At 44.0% G+C, this 15,860-nt stretch overlaps 1 protein-coding gene across 1 annotated transcript in view; it reads right to left on the minus strand.

Annotated features, from left to right (window-relative positions):
• Myh8 (myosin heavy chain 8) overlaps positions 1-14,588 on the minus strand; it is a 30,116-nt gene extending 15,528 nt beyond the window's left edge. Inside the window, exons 1-19 of the mRNA XM_005349842.2 lie at positions 14,379-14,588; positions 13,429-13,572; positions 13,190-13,346; positions 10,052-10,079; positions 9,846-9,954; positions 9,661-9,753; positions 9,465-9,528; positions 8,786-8,884; positions 8,546-8,649; positions 8,251-8,389; positions 6,994-7,112; positions 6,760-6,909; positions 5,071-5,241; positions 3,638-3,947; positions 3,464-3,531; positions 1,658-1,745; positions 1,458-1,575; positions 1,033-1,156; positions 799-935 (exon numbers count right to left, since the gene is read on the minus strand). Coding sequence (XP_005349899.1) covers positions 799-935; positions 1,033-1,156; positions 1,458-1,575; positions 1,658-1,745; positions 3,464-3,531; positions 3,638-3,947; positions 5,071-5,241; positions 6,760-6,909; positions 6,994-7,112; positions 8,251-8,389; positions 8,546-8,649; positions 8,786-8,884; positions 9,465-9,528; positions 9,661-9,753; positions 9,846-9,954; positions 10,052-10,079; positions 13,190-13,346; positions 13,429-13,572; positions 14,379-14,588 — 2,432 coding nt within the window. The remainder of the gene's footprint in view (positions 1-798; positions 936-1,032; positions 1,157-1,457; positions 1,576-1,657; positions 1,746-3,463; positions 3,532-3,637; positions 3,948-5,070; positions 5,242-6,759; positions 6,910-6,993; positions 7,113-8,250; positions 8,390-8,545; positions 8,650-8,785; positions 8,885-9,464; positions 9,529-9,660; positions 9,754-9,845; positions 9,955-10,051; positions 10,080-13,189; positions 13,347-13,428; positions 13,573-14,378) is intronic.
• Positions 14,589-15,860: the final 1,272 nt, after the last annotated feature.

The following is a 15,860-nucleotide window of genomic DNA, read 5'->3' on the forward strand; positions in this document are numbered from 1 at the left end:
TGTAGACCAGGCTGGTCTCGAACTCACAGAGATCCGCCTGCCTCTGCCTCCCGAGTGCTGGGATTAAAGGCGTGCGCCACTACCACCCGGCCTTACATGTAGGCATCTTTAAGTTGATTAGCATGCAGGTTTTATTTCTATTAGCTCAGTTTCTAGGAATTCTGACTCTGAGAAGGCAGATACCATGGCACAAGCTATGATAAAGATGTAATGCTAACCAAAAGATACAACTGAACAGAATGAGCAAAATGTGGGCACGGCTAGTAGCTATAGCAATGTGCAAAAATATTGTGTGAATAAATTGTTTAAGTTAATTTGGGAAAGAAGAAACGAACTTGTGTTTAGGTAGATATAAATGATGGACAATGGCTGCACAGATAAGAGACTAGGAGGTGAGCGAGTTGTCTAGCATGACTGGAAAAAGGTGTGTGGTTAGACATGAAAGATATGATAGAGCATCTTTGCTATGATATTCTATCATGAAAGATATAATAGAATAGAAGATTCTGACAACCAAGCCAAGCAGCTTGGATTTGGCGTGGGATCCCACGGGGAGCTGGGAGCAGAGACGAGGGTGATGAAAACTGCTTGCTGCAGAGTGTTTTTGTGTGTGAGCTGGATGGGGAGTGGGGCAGGAGAGAAGTTCAGGGAAGCCGAGCCTGAAGGGGACACTAAAGTTGACATGTTATAGGGGTGAAAGCTCATGCTAATTGAAGAATGAAAGGCTCCGTGCACGGGGAAGGCTGATGGAGAGTCCGCAGGGACCCCTACCATCCCACCGCTGCTCCTAGCTGTTACCTCCTCAGCAGCATCTTCTGATACTCGACTCTCATTAGGTACCCCCTACAGACCGCTTGCGTTCTTGTGATTATCTGGGCCAGCTTTTCATCTCTCATTTCTTCCAGGAGACCCAGGAGGCCAGCTTTGAAGAAAACCTGGAGAAGCAGAAAGTCACGAGTCATCCCCGCACTTCAGCAGGCACAGGAAGGGCTGCAGGTACATGGGTCAGGAGTACAGGAGTCGCGGCCATACCTTGGTATGCCCAAATTTATACTGGGTGTGGTCGATATCAATAGAGCCCAGGAGCTTCTCCGAGGCCTTCTTGCTGTCGATGAACTGTCCCTCTGGTATGGCACTTGCGTTTAAAACTTTGTATCTGTTTCATCAAACACAGAAGGAATGGTCAGAAAGGGGCTATCGCTTGCCCAGTGGCCACCAGAAAAAAAAATTTATCTGTTTAAATCCCAAAACACAAATGGAAGTAGAGATCTAATGGTTCTCTAAGATCAGGTTGTGACCCAGCCTATTATTCTATCCTCTATCACAGGATTGAATTGTTTGACTTTTCATTTGTATAACGATGCTAAGTAGGAAACACGAACTGTAATGCGCAAAGCACAGCAACTCGGACGATAAATACTCATAGCCTTCAGCATCTTCCAGCCAAGGGGACCGACCTCTGTTTGAAGTCCCCATACAGGATCCTGCTGGGGAAGCCCTTCCGGCAGATGCGGATGCCTTCCAGCACACCGTTACACCTCAGCTGGTGCAGGACCAGTTCGTGCTCCATGGCCCCTGCAAATAGAGAAAGGAGTTAAGTCCCGGATACTGAACTTTCAGACGGAGCCTAGTTTGTTATCAGTGTTCCGTGTCTTACCGGGGGTTTTAGTTTCATTGGGGATGATGCACCTCACAAAGTGAGGGTGTGTGCTTCTCAGGTTGGTCATCAGTTTGTTTAAGTTTTCCTAGAAAGTGAGACAGAAGGGTCTTGAAAAAGTTGTGTTTTGAGTTTCTTTTTTTTTCTCTTGGCGGGGGAGGTAAAAATTACCCAGCACACTCTTGGCTACTGGACATTGGTGTATGAGGCTTTAGTTGCTGTTTTGGAAGGCTTCAGTATTTAAGCTGCTAAACAGCCAGAAAGCCAAAGTATTGGAAATAAATGCGGATTACCAAGGTATCCATTGTAACACCGAGGTCCAGACAGCAAAGCCGGTTGCCTTCATAAACAGGCAGAATTCTCAGCCAGCACCAGAAAACAAAGACTACAGGCTCCCTAGGGAGTCAGCTGATGCTGTGCCCTTCCATGTCTCCCTGGGCCTCATCTGAAAATGGTGAAGATGATCTCTGTGGCCTCTTTTTTTTTCCCCAACACTCATGATGTTCACCTTAGCTAGCAATTCTCAGTAAAAACCTGGGTTAGCAGTCACGCCAACCTATGCTCTTCCTTCCTTCCTTCCTTCCTTCCTTTTTTTTTTAAATCATTCACAGCGTCTTCTAATTTCTTGTTTTGTTGTTTGGAGAGTGTAGACATGTGAGGCAGTATACTTTTGTGGGGGTGGATCTTGGGTGCCTGAAAACATTTTCCATCTAAAGTACACGGGGGAGGGGTTATTCTGAAAATAAAATAATTGATTATGACAGAGAGTGTTTCACTTATCCATAGAGAATACACATGTCTCTCACTTAATGCTTTTATCGCATCCAAGTCACTAGAAAATCAAAACAAACAACCTGGATAGCTAAGCCCGAAAAGACCTTTCCAGACAAGTTGACAAAGCAACCATCTGTCTCACTGGATAAAACAGATCAGAGTGAGATGGGAAAAGAATAGGAACAAATTTCCTCGGTAGGTCACACCTACATTTTAGTTAAAAGCAATGAGGCATGAAAATCCTCACAGGCAGTCCCCAGAGTAGACATCTTACATGCTCCTCTCAAGAAGAGCCTTGCTGCAGAAGAATTATAACTGCATTATGGAAATGTTCATGGACGTAATGAAAAAGCTACACTATTTTGTAAATAGAAGTCTTATTCTTTTGTAGTTAACCATCCATTCAGGTCACTAGACTTGGTTTCAGGTGGCTTTCATCTTTTCTAAAGATGTCCAATCCATCTCAGGGTGAAAGGTGTGTTGGTGAGAGAATCTTCTAAAGAATGTATCTCTTGTTCATTTTCAAAGGAAATTTGAACCCTGGCAAGGTGGCACATGAGTCTGAGGTAACAAGTTCACAAATTCAAGGTCAGCCTGGCCTATGTGGGAAGATCCTATCCCAAAGAAAACAAAGGGAAACTCAAGAACATCCTCAAATGATGCTGTCAGTGAGACAGGAATGCAGCCATCACAGGGATAACATTGAGGGTCAGAAGTGCTTCCTTTAAAAGTATCCTCATTATTGGCATTTAACGTGTGTGTGTGTGTGTGTGTGTGTATGTGTGTGTATGTGTTGTGCCCAAGAAGTTCTAAGGACATGTGGACATTCTCGAATGCTTCAGATAATCGTAATAAGGAATAAAGAATAAAGCACCCATCCCTACCCAAGTATGGCTTTAGATCTATCCTGATGAGAGTGACTATCTAAAGTGATTCCCATCACCATGCCATTCCCTCATGATTTATTCTAAATCCTATACTTACAATCCACAGAAACTGAATATATTTTTCCAGTTTAAATTTATACTTTACCCTGAAGAGAGCTGACACGGTTTGGAAAGAAGAACCCTTCTTCTTAGCCCCTTTTTTCGCACCGGCATCTGAGATGAAAAGAAAACCCATCAATAGAATAGACTCCCAGAGGCCAGAGCAGCATAGGAACATTCTAGGGGAATAGTTTGATTCGATGAGGGACATAGAAAGTACCTGCTTCAGCGCTGGCATAGGTGGAGAAGAGGCTGGCCAGAGTTTTCATGGCTGACTTCTGGTACAACCCCACCACGGTGTCGTTCAAAGGGTCCTTGTTCTTGTCCAACCAACCAGTGATGTTGTAGTCCACGGTACCCGCATAGTGAACGAGGGAGAAGTGGGCTTCAGCCTTGCCTTTGGCTGGCTTGGGCTTCTGGAAGTTGTTGGACTTGCCTAGGTGCTGGTCGTACAGCTTGTTCTTGAAGGAGGTGTCTGTTGCCTTGGGGAACATGCACTCCTCTTCCAGGATGGAGAAGATGCCCAGTGGCTGAATTCGGAAAAGGAGACCTATGTCAACCTCACTCTTCTCAATGGATGCAGACATGGTGGCTGCCATTTGATTTATAAGCACCACCAATTAATTTTAAATGCAGAGTAAGTTAGGCTTCGTGCTCAAACGTCCCTTTGTCGTTCCTAGAATGACTTTCCCACTAAATTATCTCTCATTCAATCTGTAGCATTAGGGTCAGTTAAAAGAACAGCTGGATATAAATCCCAAGGAATTTGTAGGTAATTTGTTAAATGCTTTTTATTATCATACTTCCCCCCTGTTAAACGAATAAATTTGTTGTCAACATTTTATTTTGCTTCAAAAAGGATATACTGGAACTGGGAAATTAGCTCAGTGGGTAAGAGTGCTTGCTGTGTAAGAGCCCACATAATAGCTAGGCGTGGCTGTGTGTCTACCTGTAGCCCCATTGCTGAAGGGCAAGTAGAAGGTCACCAGCCTAGTAGAGGCCTGGTCTCAAGAGAATGCAGCAGAATGTGATAAAATAAGATACCTAGCATCCTTCTCTGGTACCCACATGTGCACAGATGTACCTGCACGTGCTTGAGTGTGTACATACACATACATGCACACACACACACATACACACACACATACTTCTGTCTGAGAATAATATTTGACTCCATGCACAGTAAGAAAAAAACAGTATAAATAACCCAAATAATATTTAAGATATTTTAAATGTTTAGTCTCCTTAAATATAGATTATTAAGGAGTACAAGCAATTTGACCTCTTGGTTTCTGGTGTGCTTACTGTAATGTCTCTGCATCAGTTTTTATTTAGGAAAGCATTTATTACTGTGAATGACTTCCCGAACTATGATGGAGGCAGATGAGAGCTAGCAAGAACAGTTCTAGTGAAGCCGACAGTCACATATGGAGTGGTCACAGCTGCCTTTCCCCTGGATATGACTCAGGATTAGGACCTAATGAGGGAGGAGCTAAAAGAAGCTAGCCCCTTCTTCATGTAGAAGTTGTGAAGAGGAAGTGATTTCTAAATAGTGTTCTTCCAGTTTGTTCAGATCTCAGGAGACAGTAATGCTTTGCAGGGCATCTGAGAGTCATCCTCACAGACAGACCCTTCCATCAAAGCTATACGGACCTTCTCGATGAGCTCGATGCAGGCGGCCAGGTCCATCCCGAAGTCGATGAACTCCCACTCGATGCCTTCCTTCTTGTACTCCTCCTGCTCCAGCACGAACATGTGGTGGTTGAAGAACTGCTGCAGCTTCTCGTTGGTGAAGTTGATGCACAGCTGCTCCAGGCTGTTGAACTGCACAGAGAAGTAGAGATTTCCCAGGTTAAGTGCATATTCATGGGAGCAAAATCTGTTAATGGAAATATTCCTTATGGGAAATAATCTGAACAGAATGATGAGGTTAAATTTAAGTATTTTCGCTAATTGCCGTTGGTTCAACATTCCCAGGGATTAATACCTTTCTCATGAAGGCTGGACATTCTTTGGGTTCTCAGATATCAATTACACTACAATTTTCCTTCCTTCCTTCCTTCCTTCCTTCCTTCCTTCCTTCCTTCCTTCCTTCCTTCCTTCTTTCCTTCCTCCCTCCCTCCCTCCCTCCTTCTCCCTCCCTTCCTTCTTTCCTTCAATTCTTCCTTCTTTCCATTCTTCCTTCTACTCCCTCTCTTCTTCCCTTCTTTCCTGCCTTTCTTTTATCTTCCCTTCTTTTTTGAGACAGAGTCTCACTAAGAAACTCTGGCTGTCCTTCAGCTCACTCTATAAACCTGGCTGACCTGGAACTCACAGAGATCTATCTGTCTGTTTCTGCCTCCCAAGTACTGAGATTGCAGGTGCGCACCAGCATGCCTGGAGAACCAACCTTCCACATTTTATTCATCATCTGTCTGTCTATCTGTCTGTCTGCCTAATATACTACAGTTCTAACAGAATCTACTTTCTTTTCACCTTTGAAAATGCAAAGACAAGAATATATATCAAGCTACAATCATGGCCCTGTGCTTTATGATTCTGATGCAAAAGAGAATGGGAAAGTAATTTATTAGAAAAGCTTGCTAGCAGAGGTAGAACGCTCTCTTCTCTATTTCTAGGAGTGGTTAACACTCTTATCTTTGGCTGTCATGTTATTAAAGAAAACTTATGTTAAGACATTTAGTTGATGTGTAAAATGGAATGGACGGTTTGGTTTCTTTTCTGTTGACATCAGGTAACCCCCTTGTCTGATCTATGAAAGCAGAGATCTGGTGCGGAATAGTAGTTGAAGATCTGAGGGTCTTTGCAACCATTTACTCTCTCTTTACCCAGGATAAAGCTGAAGCCTGGACTTGAAATAGTTTATATGATGTTAACCTGGAAGACAAGAGGCCAGCACCTATGGCTGGGCTCCTGCCTCTGAGCTTTCTCCCTTCCATGCCCAGGAATCAGTGTAAGATGCCTTGATAAGTACCAATTGCTGCAGACAGATTCTATCTTGGCTTTGTGTTACATGCCTGTGGAATCTTTAGCACAACTGATTTTTATTGTATATCCAATTTCTGTTGTAATAATAATAGTAACATTTACTTCTCTTCATTGAAGGTTTAATGAAGCAACATTCTGAAGTCCCTAGAATAATATCAAAAATATAGTGACTTTTCAATAAATTTAGTTATTATTGTTATTATTTTTCTATTATCTCTTAGATATTTTGGGGCAAACTCTTATACTAGGCTCAGTGTTGAAGCAAACAATATGAATAATATAAATGATTATCACTTAGTGCATCAACATTCCAAATTGTGTCCCTCAGTTTTTATTAATGTGAAGATAACTTACATCAAAGATCTCAAAGCCAGCAATGTCCAAGACCCCAATGAAGTACTGCCTGGGCTGCTTGGTGTCCAGCTGCTGGTTGATGCGGGTGACCATCCACAGGAACATCTTCTCATAGACAGCTTTGGCCAGGGCGCCCACTGCATTGTACACCTTTGTAGATACAGTGATAATTGTTAGCGCTACTAAGCCGTGCCATGTAGACCTTGGTGTGCTTCACAGAGGGCATGCATTTACCTGCTGCACCGTCTGGCCTTTGGTGACGTACTCATTGCCGACCTTGACCCTGGGGTAGCACAGGGCTTTGAGCAGGTCAGCAGAGTTCAGGTTCTGGAGATAGGCAGCCTTGTCAGCCACTGTGGTGACACAAACCAAGAAATGTTTAACATTTATCCTCATCCCTTTGTCTTTCTCCTATTTAATTACTCTGCTACTTAGATTTAAAAAAACTTTAAATAATTTCAGATAAAGTCAAATAAGATTCTTTGTTATGTATATTAAGGCGCCTGGTTGCCATTGAATGGTTGATCAGAGTGACTTGTTGCAAGTAGGATTTGAGAACATTTTCATTAACCATAAACATGTAAACAGTGCTTATTGTGACTCTCTATGACATGGTCCCTCCCTGTAAGACTTCAGGTATTGCCGGAAGAGTGAGATAAACATACCATGACACTCACTGTTAGGGAGGGGAAAGAGGCCGAGTACGTGGACTCTTAGGCAGCTTTTACCTCTCTTCATTTAACCTGACTAGACCAAAGGTACTTACTTCTTTATCTGAAATAGTGGGGGTTAATTAAACCGAGTGATCCTCTCTAAAAATATGCGTAATGCTATGTGTTGTTCTCAAAGGAAAAGTCGGGAGAAAACCGAGGGAGAAGGAAAGAAGGAGAGGGAGAAGAATGTCAGGCTAGGTTGGTTGGGGAAAGTTTGGGGGCAGGGGAATAACTGGGTGGCGGTTCCTATGTACTGAATGCTTTTTCATATGTGGAACACATGATTTTTCTTTGTCCGTTTCTTTTGTATTTTTCTTGCTTGCTGGCCTGGATGGATTTACATGTAGACAGCACCTACATACATACAGATGTGCCTAGGAGCACCCTTCACCTCTCACCCTCTACAAAGATCCTCTCCTCCTAGCTCCTAGGCTTTCCCGCCTAATGCTAAAATAATATGTAAATCTGTTGTGTATTCCTACCTACCTTTGTCAAGACAAAGCAGGGATATTACTCCACCTCATTCTGTCTCCATTTCCCCCACCCTCGGTTGAGCTTCTATGTGGCCGTTGGGGTTTGGGATAGCTTATTTGAATCAGCAGTGATGATGAGGTGATGGAGAATGAGAAATGAGGTGGATGAGGAAGGCATGTGTATAAACAAATGTGCACGCGTCTTCGGAAATGAAGTCACAGGAGACGTGAGTTTAGGGTGGACATCCAAGTGTTTCTATTCAAAAATTCTGCTATTCAAACCCAGTTAGAGGGTCTTTGGGTACCTTCAGTGCCATCTGGCTCAGCTTGCTCCTCACGCTGCTTCTGCTTGAACTTCATGTTCCCATAATGCATCACGGCTCCTGTGAGTTTATAGATGGAGACTTTCTCTTCGGATGAGAAACCCAGAATGTCAATGGCACTCTACCAGGAAAGATGAAAGGGCAGAGGTTGGGGTGGAAGACATTATTTATGAGAATTTATAATATACACTGAGACGAGCACACCTATGTAGAGTTTGCTGCTGCCATTTCCATACATAACTGGCTTTAAAAAATGTTTGTATATGTTATGACTTACATCTGTGGCCATCAACTCTTCTTGGTCATCAATACTGGGCACTGTGATCTCCCCCTGACTGACAAAGGCATAGTCATATGGGTTGGTGGTGATCAGGAGCATTTCTGGGTACACAGAATGAAGGGTATATGTTTTTTTTTTAAAAAAAAATTCTGCCTCCTTTCCACCTCCCATTTATGTTTTAACATGAGAAATCGGTAATAGAAACTTTAACTTCCATCCACAAATTTAAATTCTCACCAATTAGTTCTGGCTTCTTATTGGACGTGATCTGATAGAAAATGTGGTAGCTCCTCTCAGCTTTTAGCTGGAAAGTGACTCTAGACTTCTCCAGAAGATCTGGAAAGAAAGAGATTGAACTAGAAAAATGATCTATCCTTTCGACATACTGTAAACTTTAGTCTCCAAAACTGAAGATGCTTCATTTGGCTCCAGTGAGATTTTGTCATGATTCTCATTCTGCGGTTGCATATTAGAACCAAAACGTACATGACAGCTGGCAGGCACCTTTCCATGTAGGCACAGCCACTGAAGTACATGTCCCTGGGACAAGTTTTAGATGGGAATCCATGATCTCTGTGTGTTAGCTGACCTCTAGTGTCCCCGGATCACCTCACACCATCTGTGGTGAAAGTCTACCTTGGAGAGATAGATTTACCAAACCACAGCCCACCCATAGGTAACCATGGGGGTAGAAATTAGAGTTGATCTTGAGGTTTGGAAGTTTTCTGAAAGATGAGAGGGTACCACCAGCCTGAGATTGAGGTACGGGGTACAGAGAGTGAACTGTGAGGGAGTCTGACAATAGCTCACAGACAACTATGGTGGTAGACTCTTTGCATAGAAAGTGTTGCAGAACGCCCCCGCAACCAAATTGGCTTGCTTCCCCAGTTAGATTTTTCAGCAGGCTGTTACTCACATGTTTCAATATCCGCTGATGCCAGTTTCCCGGTGGTACCAAAGTGGATTCTAATAAATTTGCCCTGGAAAAGATAACGATGTTTTTAGTACTAAACATTGAAGCACACAGAGCTAAGCACCTGAAATATTTTGATACGATGACCATAGCAAGTAAAGACAGAAAGGGTCGGTCCCTTTGTGACCAAGAAACTTACGAAGCGAGAAGAGTTATCATTCCTCACTGTCTTGGCATTCCCAAAGGCCTCCAGAAGGGGATTGGCACTGATGATCTGATCTTCCAGAGTCCCCTGCAAGGGAAAGATCAATCCTTGTATCTGGAGATCCAGACTTCTAGGCACCCCAGCAGAGTCTGGATCCTTGTTCTAGCTACCAAACACACCTGCATTTTGCCAGGCTCCTCCTTCTTCTTCTCCCCAGTAACTGCAATGGTGGCAAAGTACTGGATGACACGCTTGGTGTTCACAGTCTTCCCGGCCCCGGATTCTCCACTGTCAAACACAAGGGAATGGAGATCAGAACTGTGGCACATGCCTGCGATGGTTGAGACAGACACTGCCTACCAGAAAGAAGAAGAAAGTCACGTACGTGATCAGGATGGACTGATTCTCGCGATCTGTGAAGGGAATAAAGACCACCAGTCAAAACAAAACAAAGTGAAAAGCTATGCGTATTCAACATAAAGCAATGAAGTCAGGTGAATCCAGACTTGATCCCTTCAAAGATGGCTCCTGTGACTTCAACTTTGGGTGTAGCAGAGTAAAATTCATGAAAATGAGAGGCAAGGAATCATCTATTTCTTTTTTCCCATTTTATTTTTTATTTTTTGGTAAAACACATATAACATGAAATCTACCACCTTTTCATTTTTGCATGTGTCTGTGTGTGGACAGGCGTGTGTACGTATGTATGTGCATGTGCACCTGTGTGTGTGTATACACACAGGGTCCCTACACTGGCGTGAGGAGTCTTCCTCGATCGCCCTACACTTCATCCCCTGAGGCAGGATCTCTCAGTTCGACCTAAACCTCACAGGTACAGCTAGTCTAGCTAGCCGGCTTGTTTGGGGGATCCCCACCCACGACTCCCCAACACTGTGATTACAAGCAGGCCCGGGTCGAGGCTGCATTTGCTTGGGTGCTAGGGATCCATAATCTGTTCCTCAGACTTATGCGGCAAGCACTCTCGTCATGGAGCCGTGAAGCCGGTTAGATTCACACCATCTTAAGTATGTAGTTGTGTGGTATTACGTTCCCTCTGCAGCCATCAGTCCCTTCCACTTCCAGACCTCTTTTCATCTTGTAGAACCCGCCCTCTGTAGCCATTGCATAGTGGGTCCCCTTTTTGTCCCATTCCTCAGGAGCTGGCAACCCCTCCTCAGCTCTCTGTTGACAAATGTGACTACTCTCAAGCCCTCATGCAAGCAGAATCACACAGGGTTTGTCTTGGTGGCTTTTTCACTTAACACGTTTTCAGGGTTCATCTGTGTTGTGGCACTATTGGAACTGACTCTTTTAAAAAGAATAGTAATATTCCATCACATGAATATCCCACCCTTGGCTTAACTGCCCCTCTGCTGGCGGTGTGTGCTGGCGGTGCTTGCATATTTTCGCTGTTGTAAACGATGCTACCATGACTATATAGGGCCTACAAAGTGCTCTCTGAGTGCCTGCTTCAGGTCTTCTGGCTATCTTCCCAGAAGTGGGGACCATGGATCAGACCCCAATTATAGTCCAGTTGCTTGAGAACCACGTCACTGTGTTCTGTAGCAATTGTGCCATTTTACACCCCACAACAGGGGCGGCCTCCTCATTTCTCCACCTCCTTTCTCATACCTCCTATTTTCTTTTTTAAAATCATTGCCATCTAAATGTGTGTGGGGGTTATACTTTATTACTATTTTTAAATGATGTTATTAGACAATGTAAGCACACTTGAGAACAGAGACTATGATGATGAGACCCTGGGGTGGCCCATCTTATAGAGGAATAGTCATTAGTATTTGGCCAGTCTCATATCCTCTCGATGTTATTCCAACCTCACTGGATTAGTCTAAAGAAACCTCAGGCACCGGGTGATTTCTGTTGTGAGGAATATGAGTCACGGGACTGTGAGGTCATTAGGAACATCAGATGCTGCTTAGGTGAAGTCTTCTGCTTACTAGACATGAAGGCTGAGACTCAGAGAGGAGGAAATGGCTTTTTAAATATGAATTGCAGACCTAGCTAAGACTGCAGATAATCAGGCCTTTTGGCTTCCTGGAGACATTTGCTCAATGTCTTGTCCAGCCTTTGATGTCACTCATTTGACTTCTGGTGATGCCAAATAAGAAATTGTCCGAAGTGATACGTGTTTGCTTTTATTTTTCTTTTCCTTTTAATATTATAGATATTTGTCTATATATTAATAATATGTTTGTATCACTTTTCTAGTCCATTAACTCTGGAATTCTGTATTGATAGTGTGGATTTTTGAGAATTCTAAGTTTAAAAGTATTTCCAGAGAAAATCAATATAAGTCTAGATGTTATTTAGATGTATACACAAACTTAGACTTTAAAATATCTTAGGCTTCTATTCAAGGGAATGGGTTTGGAATTTGATTAATAAGAGGCGCTTTCCCCTAGTATGAATAAAATCATGGACAATCAGATGCACCTAGTGGGAGAACAGACAAGAAAACAATCTCCTGGTCTACCAGGCGATGTTCAAATAACATTAAGCAGGCCAGTGCCATGCTTCTGCATCATTTTGTATGAAAAGCATGTTTGGAGGCCTGGGTGACTTTAGATTTAGGGTGGCCCCAAAGCCTGGAGAGTCCTTTGAAGGGGTTGGCATACATCGCAGCACTGAGAATTGAAGCCTCTGACGGGAGCCTGTCCTGGGTAACTTTGTGGGAGGTGGCTAGTTTCTGTGGACCACCACAATACTGCTTCTGGGCACGGAATCCTGGGGAAAGTTCCAGTTTGCCACAGGGGTCCCTGGTGTGTCATGTTCTCCTCTTTCCCATTTTAAAAGACAATTTACAAACAAATGCAGCAAAAGTAACAGGAAAAAAAATGTCCCCCGGCCACCAAAAACTCCACAGAAGAACAGGAAATGGGGGGAATTAAGGCTATATCCATCGGCAACACATTTGGTGAGGGAAGACAAAAGTTTTCAGTGCTGTTCTGGGGCCCATCATGAGTATGTTTGGTAAGGTGAGACTCACGGACTCTGATAAGAGAACGTTTCCACGCCAGTGGGAGAAATTCTATAGGTCCATCTGTATCCACATCCCACCTCCAATTCCCTCTCTCAGTCCCCAAAGTTGGCAACATCCATAGAAGAATTCAGAGTTCTCTGGATATGGCTGAGAGCTCTTTCCTTGGACTGCTAGAGGAGGTAATCCCACCCCCACCCCCAGATCTATTTGTACTTTTGTATCCAAACCAGAAAAAAAAAAATGAGAGGTAACTAATCTGTTTTCAGAGACCTGCTCTTGGCTTCCTCTGAGCTTGTGTTTGCTAGCCCTGTTGGCTTGGGCAGGTCAGTGAATTCCGGAGTGTCACTGTTCCCATCCTAAAGTGGGGATGACTGCCAGAAAGAGTCAATGTCATGGCTGTGTTGTTCTTTGGAAATGGCAAGTCCCATGGGGCAGCGGTGTCTTATAATAAGACTGGGGTGAGTTCTGTTTGTCCGTCCCAATTGTGTGTGCACAATTCCTATAAACAGACGCCTCACTCACCCGTCAGCATGAACTGGTAGGCGTTGTCAGAGATGGAGAAGATGTGGGGTGGGGCCTCCTGGCGCTTTTTGCCTCGGTAGGCCGCCACCACCTCGGGGTTGTACACCGGCAGCCACTTGTAGGGATTGACGGTGACGCAGAAGAGGCCCGAGTAGGTCTGGGAAAGAAATGAGAAAATTCAATATAGTGCCTCTGGCTTTGTTTTAAAGAGAAATAAATGATCTAACAAGGGCTCTCACGTAGATCATCCAGGCGGCATAACGCTCTTTGAGGTTGTACAGCACTCCGGGCTCATGGAGGTGGGTCATCATAGCCATGTCCTCGATCTTGTCATATTTAGGCGGATTCATCGGGAAGACTTGATCCTCCTTGACGGTGAGAGTCTGGCAAGAAAGCAGGACAGTTTGAGATAGGGTTTACGTCTGCTTGTTTGATTTGGTTATAAAACTGCAATGGAATATACTTTCCATTACATAATTATTCGGTGCCTTTTAAAGCCATGAACATATTTGTTTTAAGGTCTGATGCCAAGAAAGACAGTTTCTTGTGATAATGTAGGAGTTGCTATTTTTTGTGAGCGTATTTTAATTGTACAAATTCAGAAGGTTTAGCATGCTTGCTTTTCATACCCTCGTGCAGCCTGGGTTGATGGAATCCGCCCATCCCTCCATGATCCAGCTACCATTACTTCCCCGGGTTGTATAGCCAGGGGAAATAAAATCAGTACATGGTAGAGAGGCACCAAGACCCCTGGTGACTGCAGTGCTACCCACATTCTAAACATTTTTTCCTTCCCTTTTACACTCATTTCACCAGGCCAAGCATTTTTATTTTTTTTCATCCCACTCATTACAAGAAACTTCTTTAAATGTATCAATATTTTATGGAACTAAGTAGGTAACTCAGGAATTTTTGTGACAGAAGGGGGTGGTTTTATTTTTATCAGACTTGGAGATTTAGACCTGGAAGTAGGGTACTGAAGGGAGATGGTAGAGGCCATAATGGGCTGGTTCCCGAGGGAGCTTGGGGAGGGGGAGATCCTGTAGGCTGAATTCCTTTAGCTCCCAGATCTTAGGACCACACACTTGGAGGAGGATCCCAGGGTGGCTGTGGGCTCAAGCAGCCCTAGCAAGGGAGACTTCGACTCTGGACTGAGCCAGAAAAATGAGGTCAGAGCATTCTCACTTACTGCTCCACTTTCCGTCTTGACTGTCACTTTCCCTCCTTCCTTGCTTTGTATGGTGCTTTTCACGTAGGATTCCTTGGGCTCCGCCACAAAGACAGATGTTTTCGCATCAAAAGGCTTGTTCTGGGCCTCAATACGCTCCTTCTCCGATTTTCGAAGGTACGGAGCAGCTTCGCCAAAAATAGCCATCTCGGCATCCGAACCCCCACTCATGGCTGCTATTAATTCAGCCGAGGTATCTGCCTTGAGGAACAAGGGGGAGAGAGAAATAAAAAGCAGAGGTCAAACAGATGGGTGAGGATTTGAAGCGCTGTCTCCCGCACAGGCTGAGACCCTCTCTTCAGTTTGGCATCTTGTCCCACACTCTAACACGGTGTGAAGGGCTAGTTAGGAGTGAAAAGGTAATGTGAGGACCCAGTTTTAGGACTTGGCAGGTAGCCTTTCCAGAATCTTGACTCCCAGGAGTAGGTACCTACATCTTCAATTGCCACAGAAACCTTTCCCCCTGCTTTCCCCCTCTGAACTATAACGATCTCTGTGGTTAAAGCTGTTGAGGGATTGTTTTACAGCAACTGTCTTGCTTAATCCCCTTGTCTCCTGCAGAATGTCTGCATCTGCCACAAGCCAGGACAGCCACCTACTTAGGAAGGAAGCCTTACTTTATGCAAATGGAAGACGGTATTTTCACAGCTATCAGAGACACTTTCTGATCTTTTAGATGATCACTGTTGCTCAAAACCAAATCATAGTTTTCCTTTTGTTGGCGTTTGCTGTTAGATCTCTCGATGGACTGTTAGAACTTCCTACCCAACTCCTGTTCTGGGTTTTCATCCTGCAGCTTGGATGCACTGCCCTGTCCCCCAAATCTCTTTTGACAGGAGAGATTTTAACTGATTTAATCACAGAGACACGAGTGCTTCTGTATGGGGACTTTTCTTCCCATGAAAATGCCATGGGGTTCTTTTCTTTCTGCCATTAAGAGTTTGCTGCATGCACAACAGCTACTGATTTAGGATTGACCAGTGAGCCTCTGCTGCAGAGGACTTTAAACTGGTGGACTTTTTGCTTTACTATCAGGTAGTAACTTCTTTAGGACGCAGCAGAATGGCTCCTAAACTGCGGGTGGCATTTAGCACTCCGAGGCTGGAATACCTGCCTCTTAAAGAAAAGAAAAACAGTGTATTTTTCTTTCCTCACAAAAATTAAGTGAATTCTTAAAAATAAGTCAAATATGGTTTCAGCGAGATGTTTGTTTCCAGTTTGAAGTAAGGCTCCCTGGAATGTTAAGACGCTGTCTATAAAGTGCATGCGTGTTGGATGCTTTGCAGTTGAGGCCTTGGCACACAAGAGTTTATTGCCATTGGGCAGTTACAGCTGCTAACTCACTGTCAAAACTCAGCCTGTTCCAAATGCCCCTTTAACTTTGGGCTTCAGTGAGGCTAAGTGGTCTCTGAGAATAGGACCTCACGGAGAAATGATTTCCAA

This window comes from Microtus ochrogaster, chromosome 7 (assembly GCF_000317375.1).
Source record: "Microtus ochrogaster isolate Prairie Vole_2 chromosome 7, MicOch1.0, whole genome shotgun sequence".
Taxonomy (NCBI): Eukaryota; Metazoa; Chordata; class Mammalia; order Rodentia; family Cricetidae; genus Microtus; species Microtus ochrogaster.